Consider the following 26,364-nt stretch of genomic DNA (forward strand, 5'->3'; position numbering starts at 1 on the left):
TATTTCCTAATAACAAGAGTTCAGAAAAAACAACAACAACAACAAAAAAAAACCCACAATGGGAATTCTAAAAATATTTTGAGTTAAATCTAAAAACGATAGTATTAAAAATGTGGGGATCTAACTAGAGCCACGCCTAGAGAGATCAACAGAATTGGAAAATAATTTTTAAAAAGATGAAATACTGGAAAATAATTACCTAATTATCCATCTCCAAAAATAGCAAATTAATCCTCACTCACCTCTGTAAACTTAAGGAAGGAAAAAAATAAAGAGAAGAATCCAATTAAATAAATAGCAGCTGTAAAAATAAGTAAATTTTAACAAAGTTGGTTCTTTAAAAATACTAACAAAATCAGTAAACTCCAGCAAGACTAGTAAAATAAATGAGAGAGAGAGAGAGAGAGAGAGAGAGAGAGCGAGCGAGCAAAATGTCAAAATCTAATGAAAACAGGATCTTTATCTTTGTAAAGATCCTACAGGCACTGTATTATAATCGGAGGGTATAAACAAGTCGGTAAGTCAAAAATCTATCATTTTAATAGAAAGAAACAAATCCCTTATAAAACAAATGACAGACCAAAACTAATTTAAGGAGAAGTAAATAATCTCAATAGTTTGCTAATCTATTCAAGGAAACAAATTTATTACTAAAATATCTGCCCACAAGAGAAGCAAAAGAAGTACTTCCGTTTCGAAAATAAGTCCAAGAGAAAAAGACTTGGAATCAAGAATATAACAATATAGGGAGGCTGGGCGCCATGACTCATGTCTGTAATCCCAGCACTGTGGGAGGCTGAGGTGGATGGATCACCTGAGGTTGGGAGTTTGAGACCAGCCTGGCCAACATGGAGAAAGCCCGTCTCTAGTAAAAAATACAAAATTAGCCAGGCATGGTTGTGGATGCCTGTAATTGCAGGTACTCAGGAGGCTGAGACAGGAGAATCGTTTGAACCCAGGAGGCGGAGGTTGTGGTGAACCGAGATCGCCCCATTGCACTCCAGCCTGGGCAACAAGAGTGAAACGCCGTTTCAAAAAATAAATAAATAAATAAATAAAAAGAATATAGGGATACTGGAAAAAATCGAGTCAACACATCTGACTTTTGAATGCCCTAAAATCTAAATCTATGCCATTTAAAAATATTACTTTACCTGTTTAACCACAAAAATATCAATTATCTCACTTAATCCTTAGAATATTCTTATTTGGTAGGTACTATTATTATCTATTTTTAAGATAAAGAAGCTAAAGTATAGAGGAGGTGGTAATTTGCCCAAGGTCACTTAGTTAGAAAGCTGTGAAGCCCGGACTTAATTAAATCCACGTGTTTTGACTCCAGAACTCACTAACATACACTGAGAGACATGAAAGATATAAAACACCAAGAAAAGTAAGCAGCAATCCTAGAATCTGTATCTCTCTTGTCTTACTTAGAAGATCAAATCAGAGCCACCACCAAAGAGCTGGGAAAAAATATCAGCATACTTCAGGTCAACAAAAAACACTAGAGCTGGGATTCTAAATGGTCTGTCAATGAAATAACCAAATCTGAAATAAAGTGAGGGGAGGAGCCTGGGGAACATAGTACGACCAGATCACTACAAACGAAATTTAAAACTTAGCCAGGTGTGGTAGTGCACACCTGTGATCCAGCTACTTGGGAGGCTGACGGGGGAGGATGGCTTGAGCCAGGAAATCGAGGTTGCAGTGAGCCATTATTGCACCACCATACTCCAGCCTGGGCAACACAGAGAGACGTTCTCTCAAAAAAAAAAACAAAAAATTCGAGGAGACGAAGTGAGGACAGACATTTCTGAAAAGACTGAAGTAATAAAAATCTAAGCTAATTGGGACGGATGACTAGGAAGAACAGAACATAGAATGTGTAATGCTTAGAGAAGTAAAGCATAAATGTACACACTTTTATTAGTATTAGAAAACTAAAACCAAACTTTCCCCTAAACAATGCACTCTGACGTTTTCCATTCCACTGCTTTAAAAAAACAATGCTTGTCATGAATACTAAACTGGCTTCATGGTCAGCTAACCGGTCGTGACTCACAGCCTGAAAGACACTGTGTCAGATGAAGACCAAGAGCAAGCTGGTGAACAGACATGGTTTTGCAACGAGGATAGGCACAGCTTGTGTACGTGTGTGGTCTGTTCATCTTGTGTGGCTCCTGCAGAAGGAGAGCAGGAGGGCATCAGCATTTGAAGCATTACTCACATTACACCTCTGCTCACTAAGTCATACTCCAGCCTCCTTTACCACAAGTCCCCCAACAGTCAGAAGACTGCAGGCCTGTCTGCTACACAGATGTGAAAATGAGAGATTTGTTGCCTCAACATTCAAATCATAAACTCTTTTAAAGTGTCCAAATATGTGCCTGAGCCTAAGGTTTAGGTACAAAACCACATTCCATTTGCTGTTTAAATTCCTCAGAATTCTTGGCCACTTAACTGTTAAGATCTTATCTCCCTTCCCTCTTTTTTTTTTTTTTTTTTTGAGGTGGAGTCTCGCTCTGTCACCCAGGCTGGAGTGCAGTGGCAGGATCTTGGCTCACTAGGGAACTCCGACTCCCTAGTTCGAGCAATTCTCCTGCCTCAGTCTTCAGAGTAGCTGGGATTACAGGCACGCACCACCACGCCCAGCTAATTTTTGTATTTTTAGTAGAGATGGGGTTTCACCGTATTGGCCAGGATGGTCTCAATCTCCTGACCTCAGGTAATTCGCCCTTCTCAGCCTCCCAAAGAGCTGGGATTACAGGTGTGAGCCACTGCACCCGGCCCCTTGTATTTCTTGGCGCTTTCTAACAGTCCCTAGCTTGGTCTTTTTATATACTGTATAACTTAATTACAGACTCCTCCTTTACCCTTTTTATTAGTTTCAAACACAAAACACCATCACTGAAAAGCTTGGGAACAAAAGTTAATAAAAGTTTTCTCGAGACTGAAATTTCAGTAAATATTTTACACTCAGTTAGATTTCTTGTAGAATTTCCATCCATGAGCAGAAAAGCTACCAATCATCTTTAGGTATTTAGCCTGAATGAAAAAAAAAAAAAAAACAATAAAGAATTTGTGTTCAGGAGGCTTATCCCAAAGAGTAAAGAAAGGTGGGAGGTACAGATATTGGCAGTTGTCTGTAAACACTGGCAAACACAGCAATGAATGAATCTAGAAGGGGCAGAAATGAGAAGTGTTGGCCTGTGAACATATTTTCAGGATGTCAAAATTTGAGGGTATGGGAGCAGAAACCACACTGGAGAGTTGGCAGGAACATTCAAGGCTATCCTTGGAATGACTCATGATGACAGTGCTGGGAAATGGGCTGCAGCTAGATGAAAAGTCACGAAGTCAGGTCTCAGAAGCAGGAAAGCAGAGGGAAAAAGCAGGCAAACACCATCTCTGAACACACGGTCTGACCGTACACAAAAGGAATCTCTATAAACTTTACCATAACGTTCAAATGCAAATAAAAAAAAAAAAAACTATACAAGATAATTAGGATTAAATAAAAGCAGATTCAATTTAAAGAAAATAGTTTTGGATTGTCGACAAAGTCTAACATTAGATGCTGTGCGTCTCAGGAAAGAGGGAAGGGGAGACAGAAAGCCAGGGAGTGAGGAGGAGGAAGCCAGCCGCCGAAGCGTGGCGGAAGGAACGTCCACCCCGGTTACCGTGGGAGCGGGACGAAGTTAGTGCTGTATGGACGCTTACACAGGAGCTCCAAAGTGAGGGCGAGAGAGAAGAAACTCCACCTGCGGTGACCAGGTGTCCGGCGCGGCTGCACCTCAGAGAACACGAAGTAAACAACGGGACAGAAAACAAAGGGCCTCCCACTCCTCCTTCCCCCTCCCACCCGCAAACAACATGTGGTCTTCTAGGTCGGGCGTCTTTCGCGTGACAGTGTTTCTGAGATTTGTCCGTGCTGACACATGAGTCAGAACTCCATTCTCTTTTATTTTGAGTAGTATTCCAGGGTACATATTATCTATACCACAGTTATTAACGGAACCACTCTCCACTGACCAATATTTGGGCTGTTTCTACTTTTTGCCTGTTAGAACAAGTACTGCTACGAATGAGTTGGATGTAAGTCTCCTTTGTGGATAGAAGTCTCTGTGTGGGTATAAGTCTCCTTTCTCTTGGGTGATATACCCAGGAGTGGAATTGCTGGGTTATATGGCAGATTTGAGTTTCACTTTTTAAGAAACTGTCTAACTGGTTTTGCATGTGGCTGCACCAATTAACACTCTCACCAGCAACGTGGGAGTGGCCATTTCCTCACACCCTTTCCAAGACTTATTTTGATGATCGCCACACTCCTGCTTATGAAATGGTACCTCACTGTGGTTTTATTTTGCATTTCCCTAAACACAGAGAAGTGTCCCCTTCCTGGTCCATCTGAACTTTGGATTTCATTTGCTTAAGAACCTTCCTCAAACAACTACCTCCCTCTACAGAGTTTCTTTCTGTCAGTCAATAAATATGATTGATTCTCTCCCATCTTAAAAAACAAAACCAAATTAGCCTGTCTATAAAACTGTGATCTCCATGATTTCTACTTTGTCACATTCACCTCTCTGTAGTATCTGACTACTAGAGAAACATTTGTTTTTCCTAAGAATTGAGTATACCTTAACGAAACTACTATTCCAGTAAATTCATCCATTAATTTTGGCTCTGGCTTATTATATAAGGGTGTTTTTTGTGTGATCTAGTTTTCTAATTGAGTCTCAACCTTCCTATAGATTCACTTCTTTACATGACAACAAGTTACCCTGGAGATTTTTGCTTGAATACAACTTAGCTATCTTTGTCAACCCAGAATAATGACCACATTAACGACAAAAAGAAAACCTGAACATCTGTATCAGTATCTTCAGCTCAGTTTAATAATTAATGCTCATCAAGTACAGCACTGAAAGGCAAAAGGCCTTATTCAATAAACCTGGAAAACGTTTGCAACAGAAAACGAAAACAAAATAGTCCCACTAGAGATAAACCAATTCGTTCCTAAACCTTGTCCATCAACGTTCTACTAAGAATTCAAATTTTTGAGTTTCCCTTTCAAAACCTACTGACTCCTCTCTCTACCCAAACACTTTTAATAAAACCTTCTGACTCTTCATGAACTCTAGTCCTTCATCCTCTCCCTATTCTAACACTCAAATCTTGTTAAATATTAAAAGATAAAAGTGGTACAGAGAATTCTAACATAGTCCCCAAGATTCTCACCCCCTGGTATACCCGCCCTGTATCATTTCCTTGAACATGGGGGTGGGAAGCAGTAAATACACTGTTGACTCTTGAAGAACACAGGTTGCAACGGCACTGGTCCACTTCTGTGTAGATGTTTCTCCAGCTGCTGCTGCTGACAGAGCAAGACTAAGGCCTCCTTTTCTTCCTCCTTGTCAATACGAAGATGACCAAGACAAAGACCTTTATGATGATCTACTTCCACTTAATGAATAGGAAATATATTTTCTCTTTCTTACGGTTTTCTTAATAAAACTTTATTTTCTTTGGCTTGCTTTAAGAATACAACATACGATACATATAACATAGAAAATACCTGTTAGTCAACCGGTTACTGGCAAGGTAACAATGCTATTAGTAGTTAAGTTCTGAGGGAGTCAAAAGTTACATATGGGTTTTTGATTGCTTGGGGTCAGTGCCCCTCACTCCTGTGTTGGTCAAGCGTCAACAGTAATGAGATAGCCCTGCCATGATTAGGTTTCTCATCACTTGACTCTGAGTTCATGAAAAACAGTGAAATTGTCATGGGTGGGCCTGATCTAGTCAGGTGAACTGTTTAAAAGACACTAAAGCATCAGAGAGATGTGCTCCAGCTGGCCTCAGATACAAAGTAAACTGCTATGTTGTGAGATAAGGGGGTCACATGGCAAGGATCCTTCTAGAAGCACCGCCTCCAGGAGCTGGGAATGGTACCCACTGGCAGCTAGCAAGAAATTGGGAGCCTTGCGCCTGTAGCTCCAGGGAAACCAATTCCACCAACAACCAGTAAACTAAACTTAAGGGAACTCCAGGTCACAGATGAGAGCACAGCCCCTGCTGACAGCTTGCTTTTGTCTTGAGAGAGAGACCCAGGGCACCGAGCCCAGCTAACCTGGACGCAGACTCCTGAGCCAAGGACGCTATGAGAGAATAAATTTGTATCACTGTAAGCTGCCGAGTGTGTGGCAATTTGTTATGCAGGAATATATAACTAATAAAATATATACAAAATAATATTTTCCTGTCCTTTCGCTTCGCTTCAAAAAAGGTTAAGCAGATCATACAATTTTAACCTAAGTATTTAGAAGAAAGGGTGGAAAGAACTGGAAGCCATAAGAGACATCCACAGCGCTTATCATTACCACTTAGCTTGAGACTACTCTTGGGGCATGGCTAAGTTAAAACCCTCTGATCCTCTTACGATTCCGGCATCAATGATAATGAGAACTCTGCAGTACCTCTGTCCTCCACGGGGTTGCCAGCAAGGTTAATCGTGTGGAGTCCTGAGTTGGGGTTATGCGCTAGAGCACTGGCCAGTTTTTGTGCAAAATCTCTGCACGTAAAAAAAAAAAAATAGTAAGATTAAATAACACAAAATGTAAAACCATTCAAATGGAACACTTAAAGCTTAGAACGGAGTGAAATCTAAATAGAGAAACCTCCCTTACAATATTAGTCTATATATCATATATTTGTTAATACCCATTAACACCTCATTAGAGAGTTTGTAAAGCCACAGCCAGAATTTTGCTCATTTTGATTAGCCCAAAGCAAAAAGAAAATATACAATTGCCCCTTTAAAGACACTCTGTTGTATGCTCTCATGGTACTTTCTCCATAATTTAAAAAAAAAATCCTGGACTGAACCTGCTTTTCATGAAAATTATAGTATTCACTATATCTTATTCCTCATTTCATGCAATTGTGAATGCAAAACTGATTACACTAATTATTGAGTTTAAAGGTTACAACTGCTAGCACTACATTTTGGTAAAAATTAAAACCACTGTTTTAGTTATGTTTAACTTGAAATGATGTACTAAGTGCTATTATTAGGAAACTGTCAACCCTCCTTACTTAGCAGCAGCAAAACCTTTATTCTACTAGACTCTAATATGCTCTTAACAGTAGGCTTAGGTAGTGACTGCTAAACCATTAGATAAAGACTATGCAAGTGTTAACCTGAAAAGGGAGAAAAATGACTAAAACTGATTAAAGCAAAGCAGTAAAGTCATATGAACTATGTTATCACTATGTCCACTGGTAATAATAATAAAACCTGCATATATACCATCGACAGAGTAAAAGGCACTTTGCCAAGCACTTTAGATATATTAATTCATTTACCCTCACAATTTTAATTCTATAGAGGAGGCACTATTATTATCTCCATTTTAAAACTGAAGAGACTAAGGCACAGAAAGCTTAAACAACTTGTGCAAGGCCACAAGGCATTTGGCTCAAGGATCCATGCTCTTCACAACTACACTATGTGCTCTCAAAAATATCAAGTGAGCCAGATGCAGTGGCTTATATCTGAATCCCAGCACTTTGGGAGGCCGAGGTGGGCGGATCACTTGAAATCAGGAGTTCGAGATCAGCCTGGCCAACATAGTGAAATCCTGTCTCTATTAAAAATACAAAAATTAGCTGGGTGTGGTGGTGCATGCCTGTAATCCCAGCTACTTGAGAGGCTGAGGTAGGAGAATCACCTGAACCCTGGAGCTGGAGGTTGCAGTGAGCCTAGATCACACCACTTCACTCCAGTCTAGGCGACAGAGACTCCGTCTTTAAAAAACAAAAAAACAGACCAAAAAAAAATCTGCACATGGCCGGGCATAGTGGCTCAGGCCTGTAATCCCAGCACTTTGGGAGGCTGAGGTAGGCGGATCACAAGGTCAGGAAATAGAGACCACCCTGGCCAACATAGTGAAACCCCATCTCTACTAAAAACACAAAAATTAGCCAGGCATGGTGGCGAGCGCCTGTAATCCCAGCTACTTGGAAGGCAGAGGCATGAGAATGGCTTGAACATGGAAGGCAGAGGTTGCAGTGAGCTGAGATTGTGTCATTGCGCTCCAGCCTGGCAACGGAGTGAGACTCGGTCTCAAAAAAAATCAAGTGATTGACTATCAATACAGTATTAAGAGATGTTACCAAATTCTCAGCCTTCACGATGATGAAAATCATAGGGATTTTTTTTTACCCAGAAGGAAAAACATTGCTCTATATGTGATCTGCCCAACTTAAAAACAAAACTGAATTACTTAAAAGAGTAAATGGCACAGGATTTTAAAGCAACATATTTATAGATTCAGGAAAATACTCACGTTCTAAGTCCAGCATTTTCCAACACCAGTTCTTCCAGTCGATTGGACCTACTCACCACCCTCAAGATCTGTTCACAGACATCAGTGGACTGTAACAGAAAACATTCTTTGACTATTCCATAACTCTAAAGAAGAAAAACTTTATTGTTATAAATCCATGCAATGCAAAGTTTTAATTAAGTGAAACATTCACTCATTCAATCAACCTTGAAAGAGCATCAACTACTATGCACCACCGTGATGAAGACCCTGGCAATATAATGATATCAAGGAGAAAGTCCTTGCCTTCAGGAGTGTGCCAACCAGCAGTGGAAACAGGCAAGAAGAATGCTATAGTCAGAGTTTGTGCTCCCCATTCTGCCAAAATTCAGAGTTAAAAACCTAATCCCCAGTGTGATCCTATCAGCAATTAGTACCTTTGGGAACTGACTAGGCCATGATGGCAGAGCCCTCATGAAGAAATCAGTGCTTTTGTAAAAGACACCCCAGAGCTATCTTGTCCCTTCCACCAAGTAAAGACACAGCTAAAAGACACCACCTGTGAACAAGAAAGAGTGCCCTCACCAGACACCACATCTGCTGGAGCCTTGATCTTGGACTTCTCTGCCTCCAGGACTATGGGAAATAAACCTGTTGTTTATAAGCTACCCAACTATGGCATTTTGTAATAGTAGCCTGAACGAAATAGGATAAAAATACATAATTATAAAAAAATAATAAAAAGGCCATTTTGGTAGTGCTATACATACACAGACATGCACCTAATCCAGGCTCATGAAACTAAGAGGACTTCCCAAAGAAAGTGACGTTCAAAACACAGAACTGAAGATCAGGTGTTAGTGATGATGCTAATGATGAAAACATCTTTGCTGAGTTCTCACCATGTGCTAGGCACTGAGTTAAGTCCTCTATGTGTACTTCATTGTACAAACCATTAAAGATTATTATTCCACTTTCATAGATAAGAAAATTAAGATTTAAAGAGGTGGCTGGGCGTGGTGGCTCACGCCTGTAATCCAAGCACTTTGGAGGCCAAGGCGGGCGTATCATCTGAGGTCGGGCATTCAAGACCAGCCTGACCAACATGGTGAAACCCCGTCTTTAAAAAAAAAAAAAAAGATTTAAAGATGTCACGAACTTCAACGGGAAGGCTCAATAAGTACTTGATGAACACTAGCTGGTACTGGGATGTTCCTGCTGGAACATAAACAGGATAAAGTAGGAAATGACCTAATGATAGCAAAGAGTTTAATAAATAATTGTCTCATGTTAATAAACATTATGTTTTCAGAAAAACATTAGGTAATTATACAAATATTATGCCTCTATGTTAAACAAGATTGCGATTAAAATGAATGAAACAGAACAGAATTTTGAGGGGATGATGAAAAAAAGTCATTCCCTGGTGGTAGAATTGTGCACATTTTTTTCTTTAAAATATTAATGCTTTTCTATTTATTTGTAACCTGCTTCATTCAAAAACTAATTTAAAGTAGTTCTTAAACTTAGTATTACTTATATATTAAAAACTGATTTTAGGCCAGGTCCAGTGGCTCACATCTATAATCCCAGAACTCTGGGAAACTGAAGGAGGCAGACTGCTTGAGCTTAGGAGTTCAAGCCCAGTCTGGGCAAAATAGTGAAATTCCATCTCTACGAAGTATACAAAATGTAGCAGGGTGGGGTAGTGGCTCATGTCTAGTCCCAGCTACTCAGGAGGCTGAGGTGGGAGGATCACTTGAGCCTAAGAGGTCAAGGCTGCAATGAGTTATCATCACACCACTGCATTCTGCATTCCAGCCTGGGCGACAGAGTGAGACCCTGTTTCACAAGCGCACACACACACAAACACACACACATACAAAGTGATTTAAAAATTCTCCTTGCAACCTAGGGTATACTAAATACTTCAGGATATTTGGGGGGAAAAAAAAAAGTGAGAGAAAGAAGGAATGTTCTGTGTGCCATGGCATGTAATATCAAAGCACTTTCTTTCCTTACATTTCTTTGACTTACTAGATCACAAATACCCAACTGGATTAACCATAATTGGCTCTCTAGCCAAGTATTTTTAAGAAAACCTAACTCGGAAACACCCCAAGTCCCATAGCATGTAAGGTTCTCATAATTTTTGTTTACTGTTTGATTCCATTCAGCCTATAATGCCACTTTCACACTATTCCTGGGTTTCTAATGTGTTGCACTGATTAAGGAGAAAAGAGAAAAATTAATTCCAATTGACCCGATGCCTGCAATTTACATTATGCTGACAGTGATGATATTCAAAATGGTAACCCCCTTATCAGTATAATTCTTTATCTCACAATGTACATACAAGGGAATGCATCTTATTCTGTGTTGTCATGATAAAAAGCAATAACTTAGATAATGTTTTTGCAGAGATTATTCTAATTACCCAAAATAATTCTTGGGTTCATTACCATTTCTGAGCTACCTTGCAGTGCAGACGGAAAAGTAATTTACCGTAATGCTTTGAAGATTTAGAGCCCATTTGGGTAAAAATGCTGTAATATAAATTTATGAACGAAAATGTATGAAAGTGTCTCCAACTTTTCTTTAAAATGCCAGTAGGGAGACGCATAACAAATCTTTCATGATGAAAGTAATTCTACTAATTTTTATGGAGAACCAACTACCCTGAAAGCATCATTTTCTACAGGGATTAATATATGGAAATGAAACTTTTAAAGGGAGACACACTCAAACCTCGCGACCAGGTATGTGATAACTCCAACAACATTTTCCAAACATCTACAGCAGGTGCAGCACTACGTGCACGGATTTAGGAAATTTCTAAACAACTGGATGCAACAGCTCTCCGAGAGCTTGTATTTAGTTGAAAATTGAATGCAAACAACAAAAACTAGAATCACTATAGAGTAATAAACAAACTAGTGCAAACTACAATAAAAAAGTTTTTTAACATGGAACTTTAGAACTGAAAGAAACCATTTACATTATCTGGTACGAACACGTCATTCCCTAAAGACTAAAAAACTATCCGGTGAGGCTTGCCAATTTGCCTGAGTTGCGAAGCAGAAACAGCTGAGCAAGACCCCAGTTCTACTGTTTTTTTAATGAATCAAGAATGTGGGCCAAAAACATGGTCCTAATCGCATATTCAGTACCATCTTTTGTGGTTTTTTTTTTGTTTGTTTGTTTGTTTTTGAGACAGAGTTTCGCTCTTGTTGCCCAGGCTGGAGTGCAATGGCGCGATCTCGGCTCACCGCAACCTCCGCCTCCTGGGTTCAGGCAATTCTCCTGCCTCAGCCTCCTGAGTAGCTCGGATTACAGGCACCCGCCACCATGCCCAGCTACTTTTTTGTATTTTTAGTAGAGACGGGGTTTCACTGTGTTGAGCAGGATGGTCTCGATCTCTTGACCTCATGATCCACCCGCCTCTGTCTCCCAAAGTGCTGGGATTATAGGCTTGAGCCACTGCGCCTGGCCCTTTTGTTTTTGTTTTTGTTTTTTTAAATCTTTTATTCAAATTAGAAATAGTGACTGCTAATTAGGTGCTAATAGTGGTTTCATAAAGATCGACATCAAGTCATATTTTTTTTGTGGCACCTTGGCACAGGAGGCTTTCATTGGGCTAGGAACAATCTTAACCCAAAGAGCTAATATAACTTGAGAAGCAGCCACTTATTTTTTGCCATGCACTTCATGTTTACCAAAATCTGAAGATGTGCTTTTTCACACTGTCCTTTCTTTTGAATAAACCCAGTGTTAGACAGTGCTCTGAGACTGCCCACTTCAGTACCCATCAAAAGGGAAAACATGATTTCTTTTTAACTTTGGGTGAAAAACAAAGAATTTCGTATTCTTTCTAAAGACGTGTAGAGTAATATCCACAATGATCACTTTTCCTTTTAAAATACCAAATATGAAAAATATATGCAAACTGTATTTTTGTGTTGCAATCTTAGTTAACAGAAAAGCAGTATGAGCAGTCCTCAGATCCTGTCATTCCACTTCCTTCCATCCCAGGACAACCAAGAAAGCATACAAGCACTTACATGCTTTGTTTTGCCAGGGCTGAAATGTTTAGGTGCATATTTTAAGTCCTAAACATATAAGGCAGCTGAAAGCAGATGATACCTGGGAGAAATAAAGACAGAACGGCAACAGCAATTGCCTGGACACCTTCCTGTAATTGCAGGTTGGGACAATCTCCAAAAGCGAGATATCCACAATCTTCTTGAAACCCTCTTGAGACCCCATTTTGAAACTCAAAAGCTTGACTGTTTGAATGAGCCAGAAAAACAGACGTAGTAGCAAACCATGGTTCTCTCTGATCCCACAATCCCTGGACTAATCTCCTTCTTGTTCCTCCAATGGCTCCCCTTTCCCACCTGTACTCTTCGCTGACTCAGTCCTGGAAATGGCCTCATTACAGCAAGCAGCAAACAAGGGACTTCTATTCTTAGATAGCTACCTGTCTGCTCCCAGAGGGCTTACCTGGCACCCACTCATGCCAACCGTCACTCCATCATGACTGCTCAGACACAACTCTTGTTTGAATAATATAGTTCACATAATTCATACTCACATATTTGTTCATTTCTCAACCTCTTTGATAACTTATTAGACATCTACTTTTTTTTTTTTGAGACAGAGTTTCGCTCTTGTTACCCAGGCTGGAGTGCAATGGCGCGACCTCGGCTCACTGCAACCTCTGCCTCCTGGGTTCAGGCAATTCTCCTGCCTCAGCCTCCTGAGTAGCTGGAATTACAGGCACACGCCACCATGCCCAGCTAATTTTTCGTATTTTAGTAGAGACAGGGTTTCACCATGTTGAGCAGGATGGTCTCGATCTCTTGACCTCGTGATCCACCCGCCTCAGCCTCCCAAAGTGCTGGGATTACAGGCGTGAGCCACCGCACCCGGCCCCTAGACATCTACTTATTAAACCAATTTTTATTAAGTAGCTACTAGGAGCCACACACTCTGATAAGCACCGGCCAGAGGTGAATAAGAAATGGTTGCAACTAGCTCACAGTAACAGGCATGTAGGAGGCTGAGGCCCTGGAAGGTCAGGTAAGTTATCTAAGGTAACACAGCCTTATAATAAAAATCAGAATCTGAAACCGAGGTTTCTGATTCCAAGTTCATGCATTTTACTCTACCAAACTGGCTCTTAAGGGACCCCAAATGAGTTCAGTCCATTTTCGTGTACATAATGTTTTAAGCCACCCCTACGCCAGGCAAATTCAGAGTACCGAGTCACCTGCCCACTGGCCAGTTTCAACCCTCCATCTCTTACACACCCATGTCTCAATCCAAGTCAGATGTATTCACTAGGAAAATCTTAAACCCCACACTCTATGACTTCTAAAAGTTGGAGGCTTAAACATAAGAGTCTCCAGGAAAACATATGAATTCTTTCTTATCCCATAACAAACACCAGAGAGTAAATTTATGGATAAGGATCTGTCCATACGACTGATATGAACTGGTAAAAACCACAACACAGCATCTTATTTCCACTAATAAAATAGATCAAATAGCTTTCTTCTTCATACCTTATGAAAACTAACAGCTTTCACTTTAATTTCATTTTGCTTTCACATAAATCTACCCAAAAACCCATCTAGAAAATCAACTTAACTATCATTACTCAACCAGAGGAACTCTACCTGTTAATGTTTTCCTAAATTCTTAAGAAGGGAAACTTTGCGGAAACAGAATGTAAGACAGGAATATAAAATCTGCTATGTGCAGCTGCGCAAACATAACTTTAACAGTTTTTCTCAACGGAATGAGTTTGTACTAAAGGCTACACTAAATCTATCTTTTTGCTCATCTTCTTAAATTGCCTGAAGCAGCTGAATACATGAGGACATGCTTGGAAGCATATTACAGGAGTTACTACATGTTATGCAAATCATTTAAAGAAAAATATCTCCTCAAGAAATAAAATATATACAGCTTATCAGTATAGTAAAAAAAAAAATAGTGTTGGGTTTTTTGTTTGTTTGTTTGTTTTTTTGACAATTACTGGGTTTTGAAATTCAGCAAAGCCAAGCAGCGTCAGCTGCACGTTTGGTCACTTACCAGTTTTAGATCCTTGGAGGATAGCTTTGTGAACCACTGGTTGTATTCCAGAGCAGCAATGATGGGTATTAGGTCCCTGAAAGCAGAAAAAAACAGTGCGGGAAAGGGTTCTTACAGGAACCGTGCTGACGCTTCCTTTTTAATCCATGACATCCAAGTTCACTTGTTAATTTCTATTATTCACAAACACAACATCTAGTGCTATTTTGTCCACTAGACAACAACTAAGTTCTCAAACACAGACCTTCAAAGTTCCCCAAAGTTGAAGCAAATTGCCTCTAGGGACTCTATTTCCGAAGGAAAAGAGGCTAGTATCAGAATTTGCTTGAAGAACCCCCTTGCTCTGAGAGAAATCATACCTCTAACTCCATACCAATAACAAGTCCTATTTTTTTACACCTCTCCTTCATAAAATCTTTATTTTATTTTATTTTATTTTATTTTGAGACACGGTCTTATTCTGTTACCCAGGGTGGAGTGCAGTGATGTGATCATGGCTCACTGTAGCCTTGACTTCCCAGGCTTAGGTGATTCTCCCACCTCACCTCCCAAGTAGCTGGGACTACAGGTCTATGCCACTACAGCCGGCTAATTTTTGTATAGATGGGGTTTCACCATGTTGCCCAGGCTGGTCTCAAACTCTCGGGTTCAGAGCATCCATGCACCTCGGCCCCCGCAAAGTGCTGGGATTATAGGTGTAAGCCACAGTGCCTGGCCTCCTTCCTAAATTCTTCAAACATCAATTATCTCATATAGTATTCTCTAGTCAGAGGAGTTCATATTGCAAGCAAGTTAGTGCCCACCATGACAGTAAGTGGCACTGGATGGATTCCCAATGCTTAGCAAGTATTCTGCAACCATTTGGTCATGTTTTTATTAGCTCTAGTAGTGGTTACATCCATAAGACAGCTCAGGTGCATTTTTGTCTTAGGCTTCCTAACAGCTCTCTGACCATGGAGCGAAGCTATTTGCGTGAGAGATCTGCCTCCATTCCAGCTTTGCAGCCTAAGCTCCCACAACGCATCCCATGCTCAAGACAAAAATCCGACAATTCGTTACTCATCTAACACGATTCTAAAATTTCACATTCAGAATAATCTTTTACTGCTCTGTTCAGTTATGAAAATCTATGTGTCCTTAAATGCCACTATCACACATCCTCACCTCCTTCAGTCCTCCCCTGGTCAAACCCCACCTCTCTATTTAGTACTTATTTATTTTATCTTACAGTTTGTGGCTTTAAGCATCAGTCCCCTGCCACCCCCAACTGTTGAGTTCTTTGAAAATCAAGACTTTGTCTACTTCAGTTTTTTAGCTTTAGTGAGGCTGTCTCAGTTTCATCCTCAGTGCAGGACAAGTGGCAGATACTGAGTTTTTTACTGAAGGTGGAAAGAGGTCTGAGACGCAATACTATCTCATAGCTGTGGGTGATGGTCCTACGCTTGGCACTCTGCATAGACCGGCTCATTTAAATCTCAAAACAACCCCAGGAGTTACTGTTGTTTACAACTTACAGATGAAGGAGCAGATGCTCAGAGAGTAAGGTGAAACTAGGCCAACGGGACAGAACGACAGTCAGAACCCCAGCTCTGAGGCACCACGTGTGCAGTTTCAACAGACATGCTTTCAAAAGATGAGTGCCCACAGGTAACAGAAAAAAAAAAAAAAATCCAGAGAAACAGGCAGATTCAGTCACGTGTTTTCACATCCCCGGTTTTCTGACAAGCTTCTTTACTAACTTTCCCTAAGTTTAAATTTTTTTTTTAAGTTTTTGGTTAAAAAAGAGAACAACAACTCTTTCAACAGTTGTTTTATAGTCTTTGCTCTCTTCGTCCCGCCACTGACCACATGCTCTGTGCTCGCGACAGCTCCCTGCATGTCCCCCTACTGCCTAATGGCAGGCTGTAGGTGAATAACTCTCATTACAGAGTGCCCCCAAAGCCCACCCTGAGAGTTCTCTTGCGTATTTCAACTTTCAGAACTATGGCAAAGCAGTCTCATCTCAATTTTTTTGTGGATTTAACGTCAAGGAGTGACCACACTTCAGAACCTCTTTCTTGTGTATTCTGTTGTGTCACATGATCTGATTTGAAGTATAACTGGCTTTTGTCATAGATGAAGTCATTTTCAGGAACTTAAAGGCACATCATTTTATATAAACAGGTTTTACATTAATGAATGGGTAAAACAGCATCATATCTACATATAATACTTAACATCAAAAATGCTTATGGTACAATATTACATTTTTAAGACATACAGCATTCTAAAGTGTACATTTGTGTGATATAATCAATTACTGTAATAAAATCTACATATAAAATAAGATATAAATGCTAGCAAATAAGCACTTTTTTTAAGAAAGAAATAAAGCCAAATGTCGGAAGGATACTGTGCTAGCATTAAAGGTGATATTAATTTCTTCTAACAAAATTCTTAGTCTTTAAATTTTTCTGTGATTCATATTCATGATCCATTTTAGAAAATTAAATCTTCTACAAATGACATAAAAAACATTTTGCTCTAGAAAAAAATTATTCATGAGGACGAGTGGGGCCTAAGCATACGGCATGGTTTGCCTACCCTGTTTCTCTAAATCAGGCGTCCCCAAACTACGGCCTGTGGGCTGCATGCGGCCCCCCGAGGCCATTTATCCGGCCCCCCGCCGCACTTCAGGAAGGGGCACCTCTTTCATTGGTGGTCAGTGAGAGGAGCACAGTATGTGGCGGCCCTCCAACGGTCTGACGGACAGTGAACTGGCCCCCTGTGTAAAAAGTTTGGGGACACCTGCTCTAAATTAGGTTAATGCATAGGCTTTGTAATGTTAAAAACAACTGGAGGGAGACAATCGCATACCACACTCAGTAAATTTTTATTCAGTCCTTAGTACTAGGCAAGGTTATTAGGTTCTGAGAGCTAAGAGATGAAAAAGAAGTGTAGCTCTTGTTCCTCTTCCGCACTCCAGTGGTAAAGAAAAACCCCTACTCAACCATCTGTAGTACAATGGGGGGAATGTTGAAAAAACAAACAAAAAGCCCTAAGAGCACAGTAGGACAGCAAGTAATTCAGCCTGGAGTAAATGGGGAAATGGTTCACCCGCTTAAAAGATCAGAAGGGAACCAACCAGCCAGGAAGACAGCAACAGAGTGTCTCAAGAAATTAGGAATAGCATGTACAACGGCATGGGAACCTGAGCATATCCAGCAATTCCATCCATTCTCATGTTCAACAAATGCCAGCCATCCTGCATCAATCACTGGGCCTGATGCAGAAATAAACACAGAAAATGGTCATGCACCGCCCTGTAAGACTGATGGCCCGGCACAGCCTAGCAGGAGGCTCAGGAAGGAAAAACAGCTACAATACAGTGAAACAAGCCCTAGTGAGGTGGGGGAATACACAATACTGCGTGTGCATACAAAAGGGGTGCCAATCAAGACAAGCAAGCTGTGAAAGAGGATGTTACGGAGCCCTCAGAGATGAGGGAGCGGGAGGAGACACATATTCTAAGCACAAGAAATGGGCAACAGAGTGAGGTGTGGCTTAGTCTAAGAGGTTTTAGGTCTCCAAGAAGCACGACAGGAAAAGAAAAAAATTGATGAACTGGACTTTATTCCAAATTAAAATCTTCTGATCCACAAAAGATGTTAAGAAAAAGACAAGCCACATGCTGACAGAAAATATTTACAAATCCCATTTCTGAAAAAGGAATTATATCCAAAACGCATAAAGAACTTTCAAAAATTAAAAATCACTCCGTTTTTTTTAAATAAGCAAAAGATCTAAACAGACACTTCACTAAATAAAACATATGCATAGCAAATCAGCACAGGAGCGGATGCTCGGAATTATTAGCCATAAGAAAAATACGTTAGGGAAAAACCAAACGGAGCTGCATGGTTTAAAAGAGAGGAAAAAGCTGGCAATACCAAGTGCTGACAAGGACACAGAGCAACCCTCAAACGTGGCCGATGAGAAAGCAAAATGACACACTCCATGTAGAAAACAGGTTAACAGAGTCTTATTAGGTTTAACAGATACCTGACATCTGACCCAGCAATCCCACTTCTAGGAAATCACCCAAGAAAAATCAAAATTTATGTTCACAAAAAAATGTAGATAATTATTTATTTTTAAGAGCTACATTCATGATTACCAGAAACTAAAAACAACACAGATGGCCTTCAAACTACAGGACTGTCAGGGCTAGATTAGAAAAGGTAATACAGCCTCTACCCAGCCCTTTCTCACGGCAAGCTCACCCATGGAACCCAGTGCTGCCTTGCTGGAAGGAAGTCCAGGACACATTCTCAGCACACAGCCAGCATCAGGCACCAGACACATGAATGAGGAAGCCTTCATTGTGTCTCCTGACTGTTCTTGCTACGGCCATTAAGTTTGAGGTACTTTGTTACATAACAGTAGATAACCAGAACGCTTAGCACCTAGAAATAAGACCTGAAAGCTACAATTAGGGGGCATGACAGCATGCATGAAAGGTAGTCATAGAAAGCTTTTAAAGAGAAATGTTTCAGAAAGTTAATTTCTGCATTATCAGTGGGAAGTATTAGAGGCAGGGAAACAGTCTCTGCAATACAGACATGATGTATCAAACACGTGGGAGGAGTTAAGGCAGAAGGTGGGTCCAGAGGCTAGAACGAGGGCCAAGGCAAAAGAATTCTTTCCAAAATGATTTATAGCCGTAACGCAATGCCAATCAAAATAGGCATACTTTTGTGATGAAACTATAAAGAAGCAAAAGAATTACTGGCATCATTATTATAAGTGAGTGGTGAAGGTGGAGAAGGAGGGAACTGTGATTGAAAATTGATATATGTTAAGTCTTTCAAGGTGAGGCAGTAGCCTATCTCTTGTGTTAAATGGTGAACACAGTGGTTAAATTTACAGTGATTTGCATCCTGGTACCTATCTGCACAATTTTCTCTAAGGAGACAGGTACAAGAATGGCCTTAGCAGCATTACAGAAAACAGACAATTCACTAATCAAAATGTCTAACAAACATTCGGTAGAATGGATAAATTACGGAATGTTCATACCTTAGGTATTGAAATAGAAACAAAAGTAATAAATTATAGCTACACATACCAACATGTAAAACCTCAGTTTTTCATATGCTTAATACTTCTCAACCTGGTTGCAATACGCTGAGAACAAGGGGCTTGCACTTTAAGACCAAGTGCCCAGGAAGTACTTCAGCAAATGCTTTATGTAAGAGGCAAGGTCTAGTCTAGAGTGACAATCAGGACCCCTAGAATTCATTACTCTCTGGGCATCAAGCCTCCATGACAGCCAGAACAAACATGAATTCCAAGGATCAAGGAAAATCAGTCCTGCATGGAACAAACAAGTTTGCATAAAATAAACAAATTATGGAGCAAGTAATAATCAAGACTCTGATGAGGTCTCATTTTAACAGAAATTACAAAATACACAAGACACTATGCAACTAATCTCACTTCTGAGAGTTCATTTTCCTGGATGGCTTTCTCAGGACACAGTAGTAAGTGAGCACATTAGCAGATCATGAATAAATATTTAATCTGACATTTGCATGGATGTCCCTACTGCTGATACCAACTCACTGCAAAGGACTACCTGATTTTCCCTGATGGAGTTTACGGCAGGACTGACCCTTCCTCATGTTTTCACTAAGTGCTGATGCAGTTAACTGACATAAGACGAAGGGTTTCCAAACATCAGCCATTGTCATATTAAGTGATTTCTCGTGGCAGGAAGTTGTAACAGCTTTTCACCATCTTCAGTCCACGACATTTATTGTGCATCCCCCACTGTGTTTTGCTTTCACAGCCTAAGAAACTCCTAATTATAATAAAACCTTTGATCTGAAAAGTCAAGTCAGTCTTAAAAGCAGTTCTAACAGTTGAGGGTACCCTCTCCTGAGTCCTGGCAACATGGCAACATAGCATTCTCCTGTACATTTCCAAACATTACTTCTACCATTTCCTTAAAATGGTAGCAAAAACATCTTAAGACTACGAACCCCGAGAAGAGAGATCCAGTATTAATACCTTTTAGAGCCACGTGGCACAGTTTCTTACAAGACACTGAAGAGAGATGAGACAATTAATATTCACTAACTTTTTCCTGATGTAAATTTACTAAACATAGAGCTTTTTCGGTTTTGTTGTTAAACTAATTACTGGTTGGGGAGTATAAAGAAATGTTGGGATCCAGGTCAGGTGTGGTGGCTTACACCTGTAACCCCAGAACGTTGGGAAGCGGAGGCAGGTGGATAGCTTTTACACGGGAGTTTTCAAGACCAGCCTGGGCAACATGATGAAATCCCCTCTTTACAAATAAATAATAAATGTTAAAAAAATTTAAAAAATAAAAATTAGCCAGGCACAGTGGTACATGCCTGTAGTCCTAGCTACTGAAGAGGATGAAGCGGGAAGTCAACTGAGCCCAGGAGGTCAAGGCTGCAGTGAGCAGTGATGGAGGCACTGCACTCCAGCTGGGTGATATGGCAAGACCCTGTCTTTAAAAAACAGAAAGAAAAAGTTGAGATCCTTATTTATCATGTCAGTTGACACTTCAGAATAATCGAAACCTTCCTTTAAAACTTTTCTTTTCAAGATTTTCTTCTTATATCTTTCCGGAAGAAAATGTCATCATAAAACTAATAAAGTAAGAGCATCACATAAAAGAACCATGAACTAGTTTTTGGAAAACCAAAATTTTCTGTAATATAGGGATTTTCTAATTTTTTTTCTTTTTTTATTTAATTTAATTAATTAATTTATTTATTTACTGAAAATGGGGTTTCACCATGACAGCCAGGCTGGTCTTGAACTCCTGATCTCAGGTGATCCACCCACCTTGGTCTCCCGAAGTACTAGGATGACAAGTGTGAGCCACCACACCCGGCCAATTTTTTTTTTCAATTAAGAAAATTTGTCGCCGGGCACGGTGGCTCAAGCCTGTAATCCCAGCACTTTGGGAGGCTGAGGTGGGTGGATCACGAGGTCAGGAGATCGAGACCATCCTGGTCAACACGGTGAAACCCCGTCTCTACTAAAAATACAAAAAATTAGCTGGCCATGGTGGCGCGTGCCTGTAATCCCAGCTACTCAGGAGGCTGAGGCAGGAGAATTGCCTGAACCCAGGAGGCAGAGGTTGCGATGAGCCAAGATCATGCCATTGCACTCCAGCCTGGGTAACAAGAGCGAAACTCTGTCTCAAAAAAAAAAAGAAAAAAAAAAAAAAAAGAAAATTTGTCACGTTAGACACTGTTCATTTAAAAAAAAGGGAAAACCTTTTAGGATATGAAAATAACAAGCAATTATTTGAACATTTTTATGTATTAACACAAAGTACTTTAAATATATTTATCCATATAGTCTTCATAATTACCCCAGAAGAGAGGTGTAATTATTATTATTATTACTTTTTTTTTTTGAGACGGAGTTTCGCTCTTGTTAACCCAGGCTGGAGTGCAATGGCGCGATCTCGGCTCACCGCAACCTCCGCCTCCTGGGTTCAAGCAATTCTCCTGTCTCAGCCTCCTGAGTAGCTGGGATTACAGGCATGCGCCACCATGCCCAGCTAATTTTTTGTATTTTTAGTAGAGACGGGGGTTTCACCGTGTTGACCAGGATGGTCTCGATTCCTTGACCTCGTGATCCACCCGCCTGGGCCTCCCAAAGTGCTGGGATTACAGGCTTGAGCCACCGCGCCCAGCTCGAGAGGTGTAATTATTAATCCCATTTTACAGATGAACACTGGGAAGGTACAGGGAAGTTTGATACATGCACAGTTACAGGGCTAGCTGAGGCAGAGCCAGGATTCAATACCAGCCAGTGTGACTCATGATCTCGTGTCTTAATCACTGTGCTATCATCTCACTAGTGACTAATATGCCTCCCTTACCATCAAAAGAGTCTTCATACTCTGCAGAGGAACCCAGGATGTATAGCATAGCCACAGATTTTCAGATCACCATCACAACTAACCAATCATTTGGTTTCTGGTTTTTACATATCTTTTTTTTTTAAGAGACGGGGTCTCGCTATGTTGCCCAGGCTGGAGTGCAGTGGCTATTCACAGGTGTGATCCCACTACTGATCAGCACGGGAATTTTGACCTGCTCCATTTCCAGTCTGGGCCAGTTCACTCCTCCTTAGGCAACCTGGTGGTCCACCGCTCCCAGGAGGTCACCATGTTGATGCCAAACTTCGTGCAGACACCCAATGGCATAGAGCACTACAGCCCAGAACTCCGGGGCTCAAGCGATCCTCCCACCTCTGCCTCCTGAGTAGCTGGGACGATAGGCACGTGCCACTGTGCCCAGCTTTTTTTTGAGACAGTGTCTTGATCTGTCACCCAGCCCGGAGTACAGTGGCACAATCTCGGCTCACTGCAGCCTCCACTAATTTCCATCTGTAGTCCCTTTCTCCACCTTCCGAGTTCAAGCGATTCTCCTATCTCAGCCTTCAGAGTAGCTGGGATGATTACAGGCATGTGCCACCAAGCCCAGCTAATTTTTTGTGTTTCTAGAAGAATATTAAGATGCATTCTGAAGTAACAATTGTACTCCTCTTTTTTTTTGAACATCAAAAATAAAATGCTAATACATGGGGGCTATTTTATAAAAAAAAGTTAAAATGCAAAAACAAAGAAGTTGTCAAGGGATTGAGAGTCTAGATGTCTTGCCAAATTCTTTGCTAGTCTAGGCTCTAAATAACCTATTAAACGTAGATAACCTAGTTCTGATCCCATCTTTCTGAAATGCCTGACTTTATAAGAATTTACTTTTCCTAGTTATTATCAGTCAAAATTTCCATCTGTAGTCCCTTTCTCCTGCCTGCCATCTCCCTGAAATTTTAAAAACACTGTGACTTTTAAATACAGTGTTAAATATACCAGGAAAGTGTTAAAGAACAAAAATACTGATGGAAACCAGCAATTTGAGAAAAGCACACACAGAGAGAGCAGTAATTCAATGAACACCATGATTATTTTTAGCATATCCACATACCACGGAGTGAAGATTTCCCCCTAATAAATCTTACAGACATTTACAGGCTCAAAGGAGGTTTTCACTGCAAGAATGCAGCACTGCCACTCTGCACGCTCCACGCACGCACACAGTGGATTATGCAGGCTTGTGGAAAGGCTGGTGAAACTCAGCGCCCAGCACTACCACTCTAGGACATATTCATTTGATAGCCTTTCTGGGAATAATTTAGAGTTTTCTCCATTCCATCTATTTTGAAAATGGGATTTGGAGAGCTTTAAAAAGTTAAGAATGCCACAAATTAGCTATCCCTTCCTGCCATCCTAATTTACATAGAGACAGGTCTCATATATTATTAAATTATTAGGGCAACCACTCACTGACCCTACGAAGGATGTAAACACCTCAAACAGTTTGCAGACAAAGACATGCCTAGAGGTCTAAATGAGTGGTCTCTACATTTTTTGATCATTCGTTCCCCAAAGCAAAGAATTTTGAGTATTCCCCTCTCTAAAAAATGTGTTCATCTATAGATCACACACATGTACTATGGCACCACGGCTTAATATTAAGCACAGTATAAAACATACACACACTAATAAATAAAAATGAAAAAAAAAAAAAAAAAAAAAAAAACAAGAAAAATGAGAAAAAAAAAAAAAAAAAACAGACAAAAAACAAGTTCTACTACTGGCATCACATCCCTAACATATCATCATCTTATTCATCCCATAGAGTTCATCAGGTTGAGGACCACTGTTCTACAGAACCATTGAGACAAATTCAGGAATGGAAATAGCAGCCAATGCTGTTCACACCTGACTCCATCCTCCAAAGAGCAATGCTTTTTAAGATGAGACAAGGAATAAATAAATGGAGCTCTGATCAGGAAAGAACGACAGCAGTGTCCTTAGGATAACCTTGCCAAACATAATGCACACTCACAACTCTTTCCTGATAGTATCACACTCAAGAATGTCACCTTGATCAGTAAGAAATATGATAACACAAAAGCATGAATCTGCTGCACGGACTCTTATGAGCCAAGTTGAAGCTCAATGATGCATGTCATTGGGTCTACGAAGAATTGATGAGATTAGCTCCTCTTAAAAATCTTGCAGGTACAAGAGAAATCGATGTAGTTAAAGCTATATATTTTCTTTTTCTTGGCACCATTACCTCTACCTTCATAATTCCCTACCACTCCAAATTACAGTGCAGTTAAATTTTTTTAAACATGTCAGCTCATAGACCTTTGAGAAATCCATGAAAAATTTCTAACAAATTTTCAATCTGTGCTTTCTTTTTTTTTTCTTTTCTTTTTTTTTTTTTTTTTTTGGCTCACTGATAACCTAAAACAGAATGGAAAGAATATATTTAAATAAAATGCCAACTGGACACTTTATAAATAACAACTGGAGTGGGCATTTTTCCAAGAACTTCCTAATTATTGTCCTCCAGAGTCTAACTGGCTAGATCTAGCACGATCACTGTCATTCTTACTTCTGAATGCTTATTCAGCAATAACAGTGTGACTGGTCGTAGACTCCATTCTGACAGAACCAGAGTAAATAAGAAAACATCATCACAACCTTCAAATTGCTTATAAATTACCTTCAAGCACCTAGATAGATCTTACAGGTTTTCGTGAGGTAGCAAAATGTACAGAAATAGGAAGCCAAGTTCACAATGAAAAGAGAACAGCATGCCAGGTGTACGATAAAGCAGCCCCAGGACAGGACGATGCACGTGCCTCTCCATCCTTCGGCTCCAGAGGCTACAGGTCACATGATATAAGGACACAGTGTCCTGACACTCGGCCTAAGTCTGAAGAAGAGCAGATCCTAGGCAAATCAGAGGGGTGAGGACAGTAGCAGGGGCTCTTCAAGGCACTGCCCTGTCACCACACCTGCACCTTCTAAAACCATGTCCCATGTGTGGTGATGGGGGTCCCACACAAACAGTTGGTTGCTCCATCTGTGTGCTCTCAGATGAGCAAGCTGCCAAAGCCATGTTTCCTCTTAGACCCGTAACATTAACATCAGTGCCTCTCCCGTGACTCAAATCCCCCACTATAAATCTGAACTGGTCCTGGAAAAATGGTAGTTACAAACCTCTAGGCAGAAGAAAATAATGACCAGGATAAGTAAACTAAAAGAAACAAATGGAACTGTGTAAGAATCCAGACAGAATTTAGCCATGGCTTGAAGCAAAATGGGGTTAAGAATAACATTAAAGCTGTAACTGCCAACCTGAGCATGGTGGTAGAAAATATTTGAGTAATCTGATGGCTTTCTAGAAACAATCCTCTCTCCCTTCCAGGTTTCTGATTTGCTCCACTAGAGCAGATCACTGTCCCTTAGACACCCTTCATTCTTGGACAATGGTTTGACTCTAGAGTATCACATCACGCAGCATGAGCAAGACACACACAGCCTAGCCCTCACTAAACTTCCTTTCCAGAAGCACTAACGCTTTTAAGGACTGTTACAAATGGATGTTTCTAAGTATGAAGACTAAATATAATGGCAAGAAAAAGTGGCATGAAAAGATGAAGTTTTGAATGATGGCCAATGAGGAGAGCTTTCTTACTAACTCTATGAAACAGGTACAGCTTTTTGGAAAGAAGTCTAGCGATAATATGAAGTTCACACACCTCTACATAAAAATGCATGTAGACTCTCATTTTAATAAATAAAAATCACAAAAAAAAAACCCCACAAAACCTCTAATAAAATATAATTGACAAACATCATTGAAATAAAAAGTATAACCATTTGACACTATAAAATAAGTAAATAAATAAATAAACATAAATCACAAACAAGGTTGCTTGCTTGTATCTGAATTATGTTCAAATAGGGAACATATGGTCAAATATGTGCAAACAGGGAACACAGGAACTAACTGTCATCGTGGGAAAATTCAGGTAT

The 26,364-nt window shown here is 40.2% G+C and overlaps 1 protein-coding gene across 9 annotated transcripts in view; it reads right to left on the minus strand.

Annotated features, from left to right (window-relative positions):
* CARMIL1 (capping protein regulator and myosin 1 linker 1) overlaps positions 1-26,364 on the minus strand; it is a 354,136-nt gene that overhangs the window by 145,128 nt on the left and 182,644 nt on the right. For all 9 annotated transcript variants that reach the window (XM_010338003.3, XM_010338002.3, XM_010338001.3 and 6 more), the window contains 3 exons: positions 14,433-14,508; positions 8,355-8,443; positions 6,483-6,577 (listed from right to left, as the gene is read on the minus strand). In XM_010338003.3, the coding sequence (XP_010336305.2) occupies positions 6,483-6,577; positions 8,355-8,443; positions 14,433-14,508 (260 nt within the window). The remainder of the gene's footprint in view (positions 1-6,482; positions 6,578-8,354; positions 8,444-14,432; positions 14,509-26,364) is intronic.

This window comes from Saimiri boliviensis, chromosome 4, assembly GCF_048565385.1.
Source record: "Saimiri boliviensis isolate mSaiBol1 chromosome 4, mSaiBol1.pri, whole genome shotgun sequence".
Lineage (NCBI taxonomy): Eukaryota > Metazoa > Chordata > Mammalia > Primates > Cebidae > Saimiri > Saimiri boliviensis.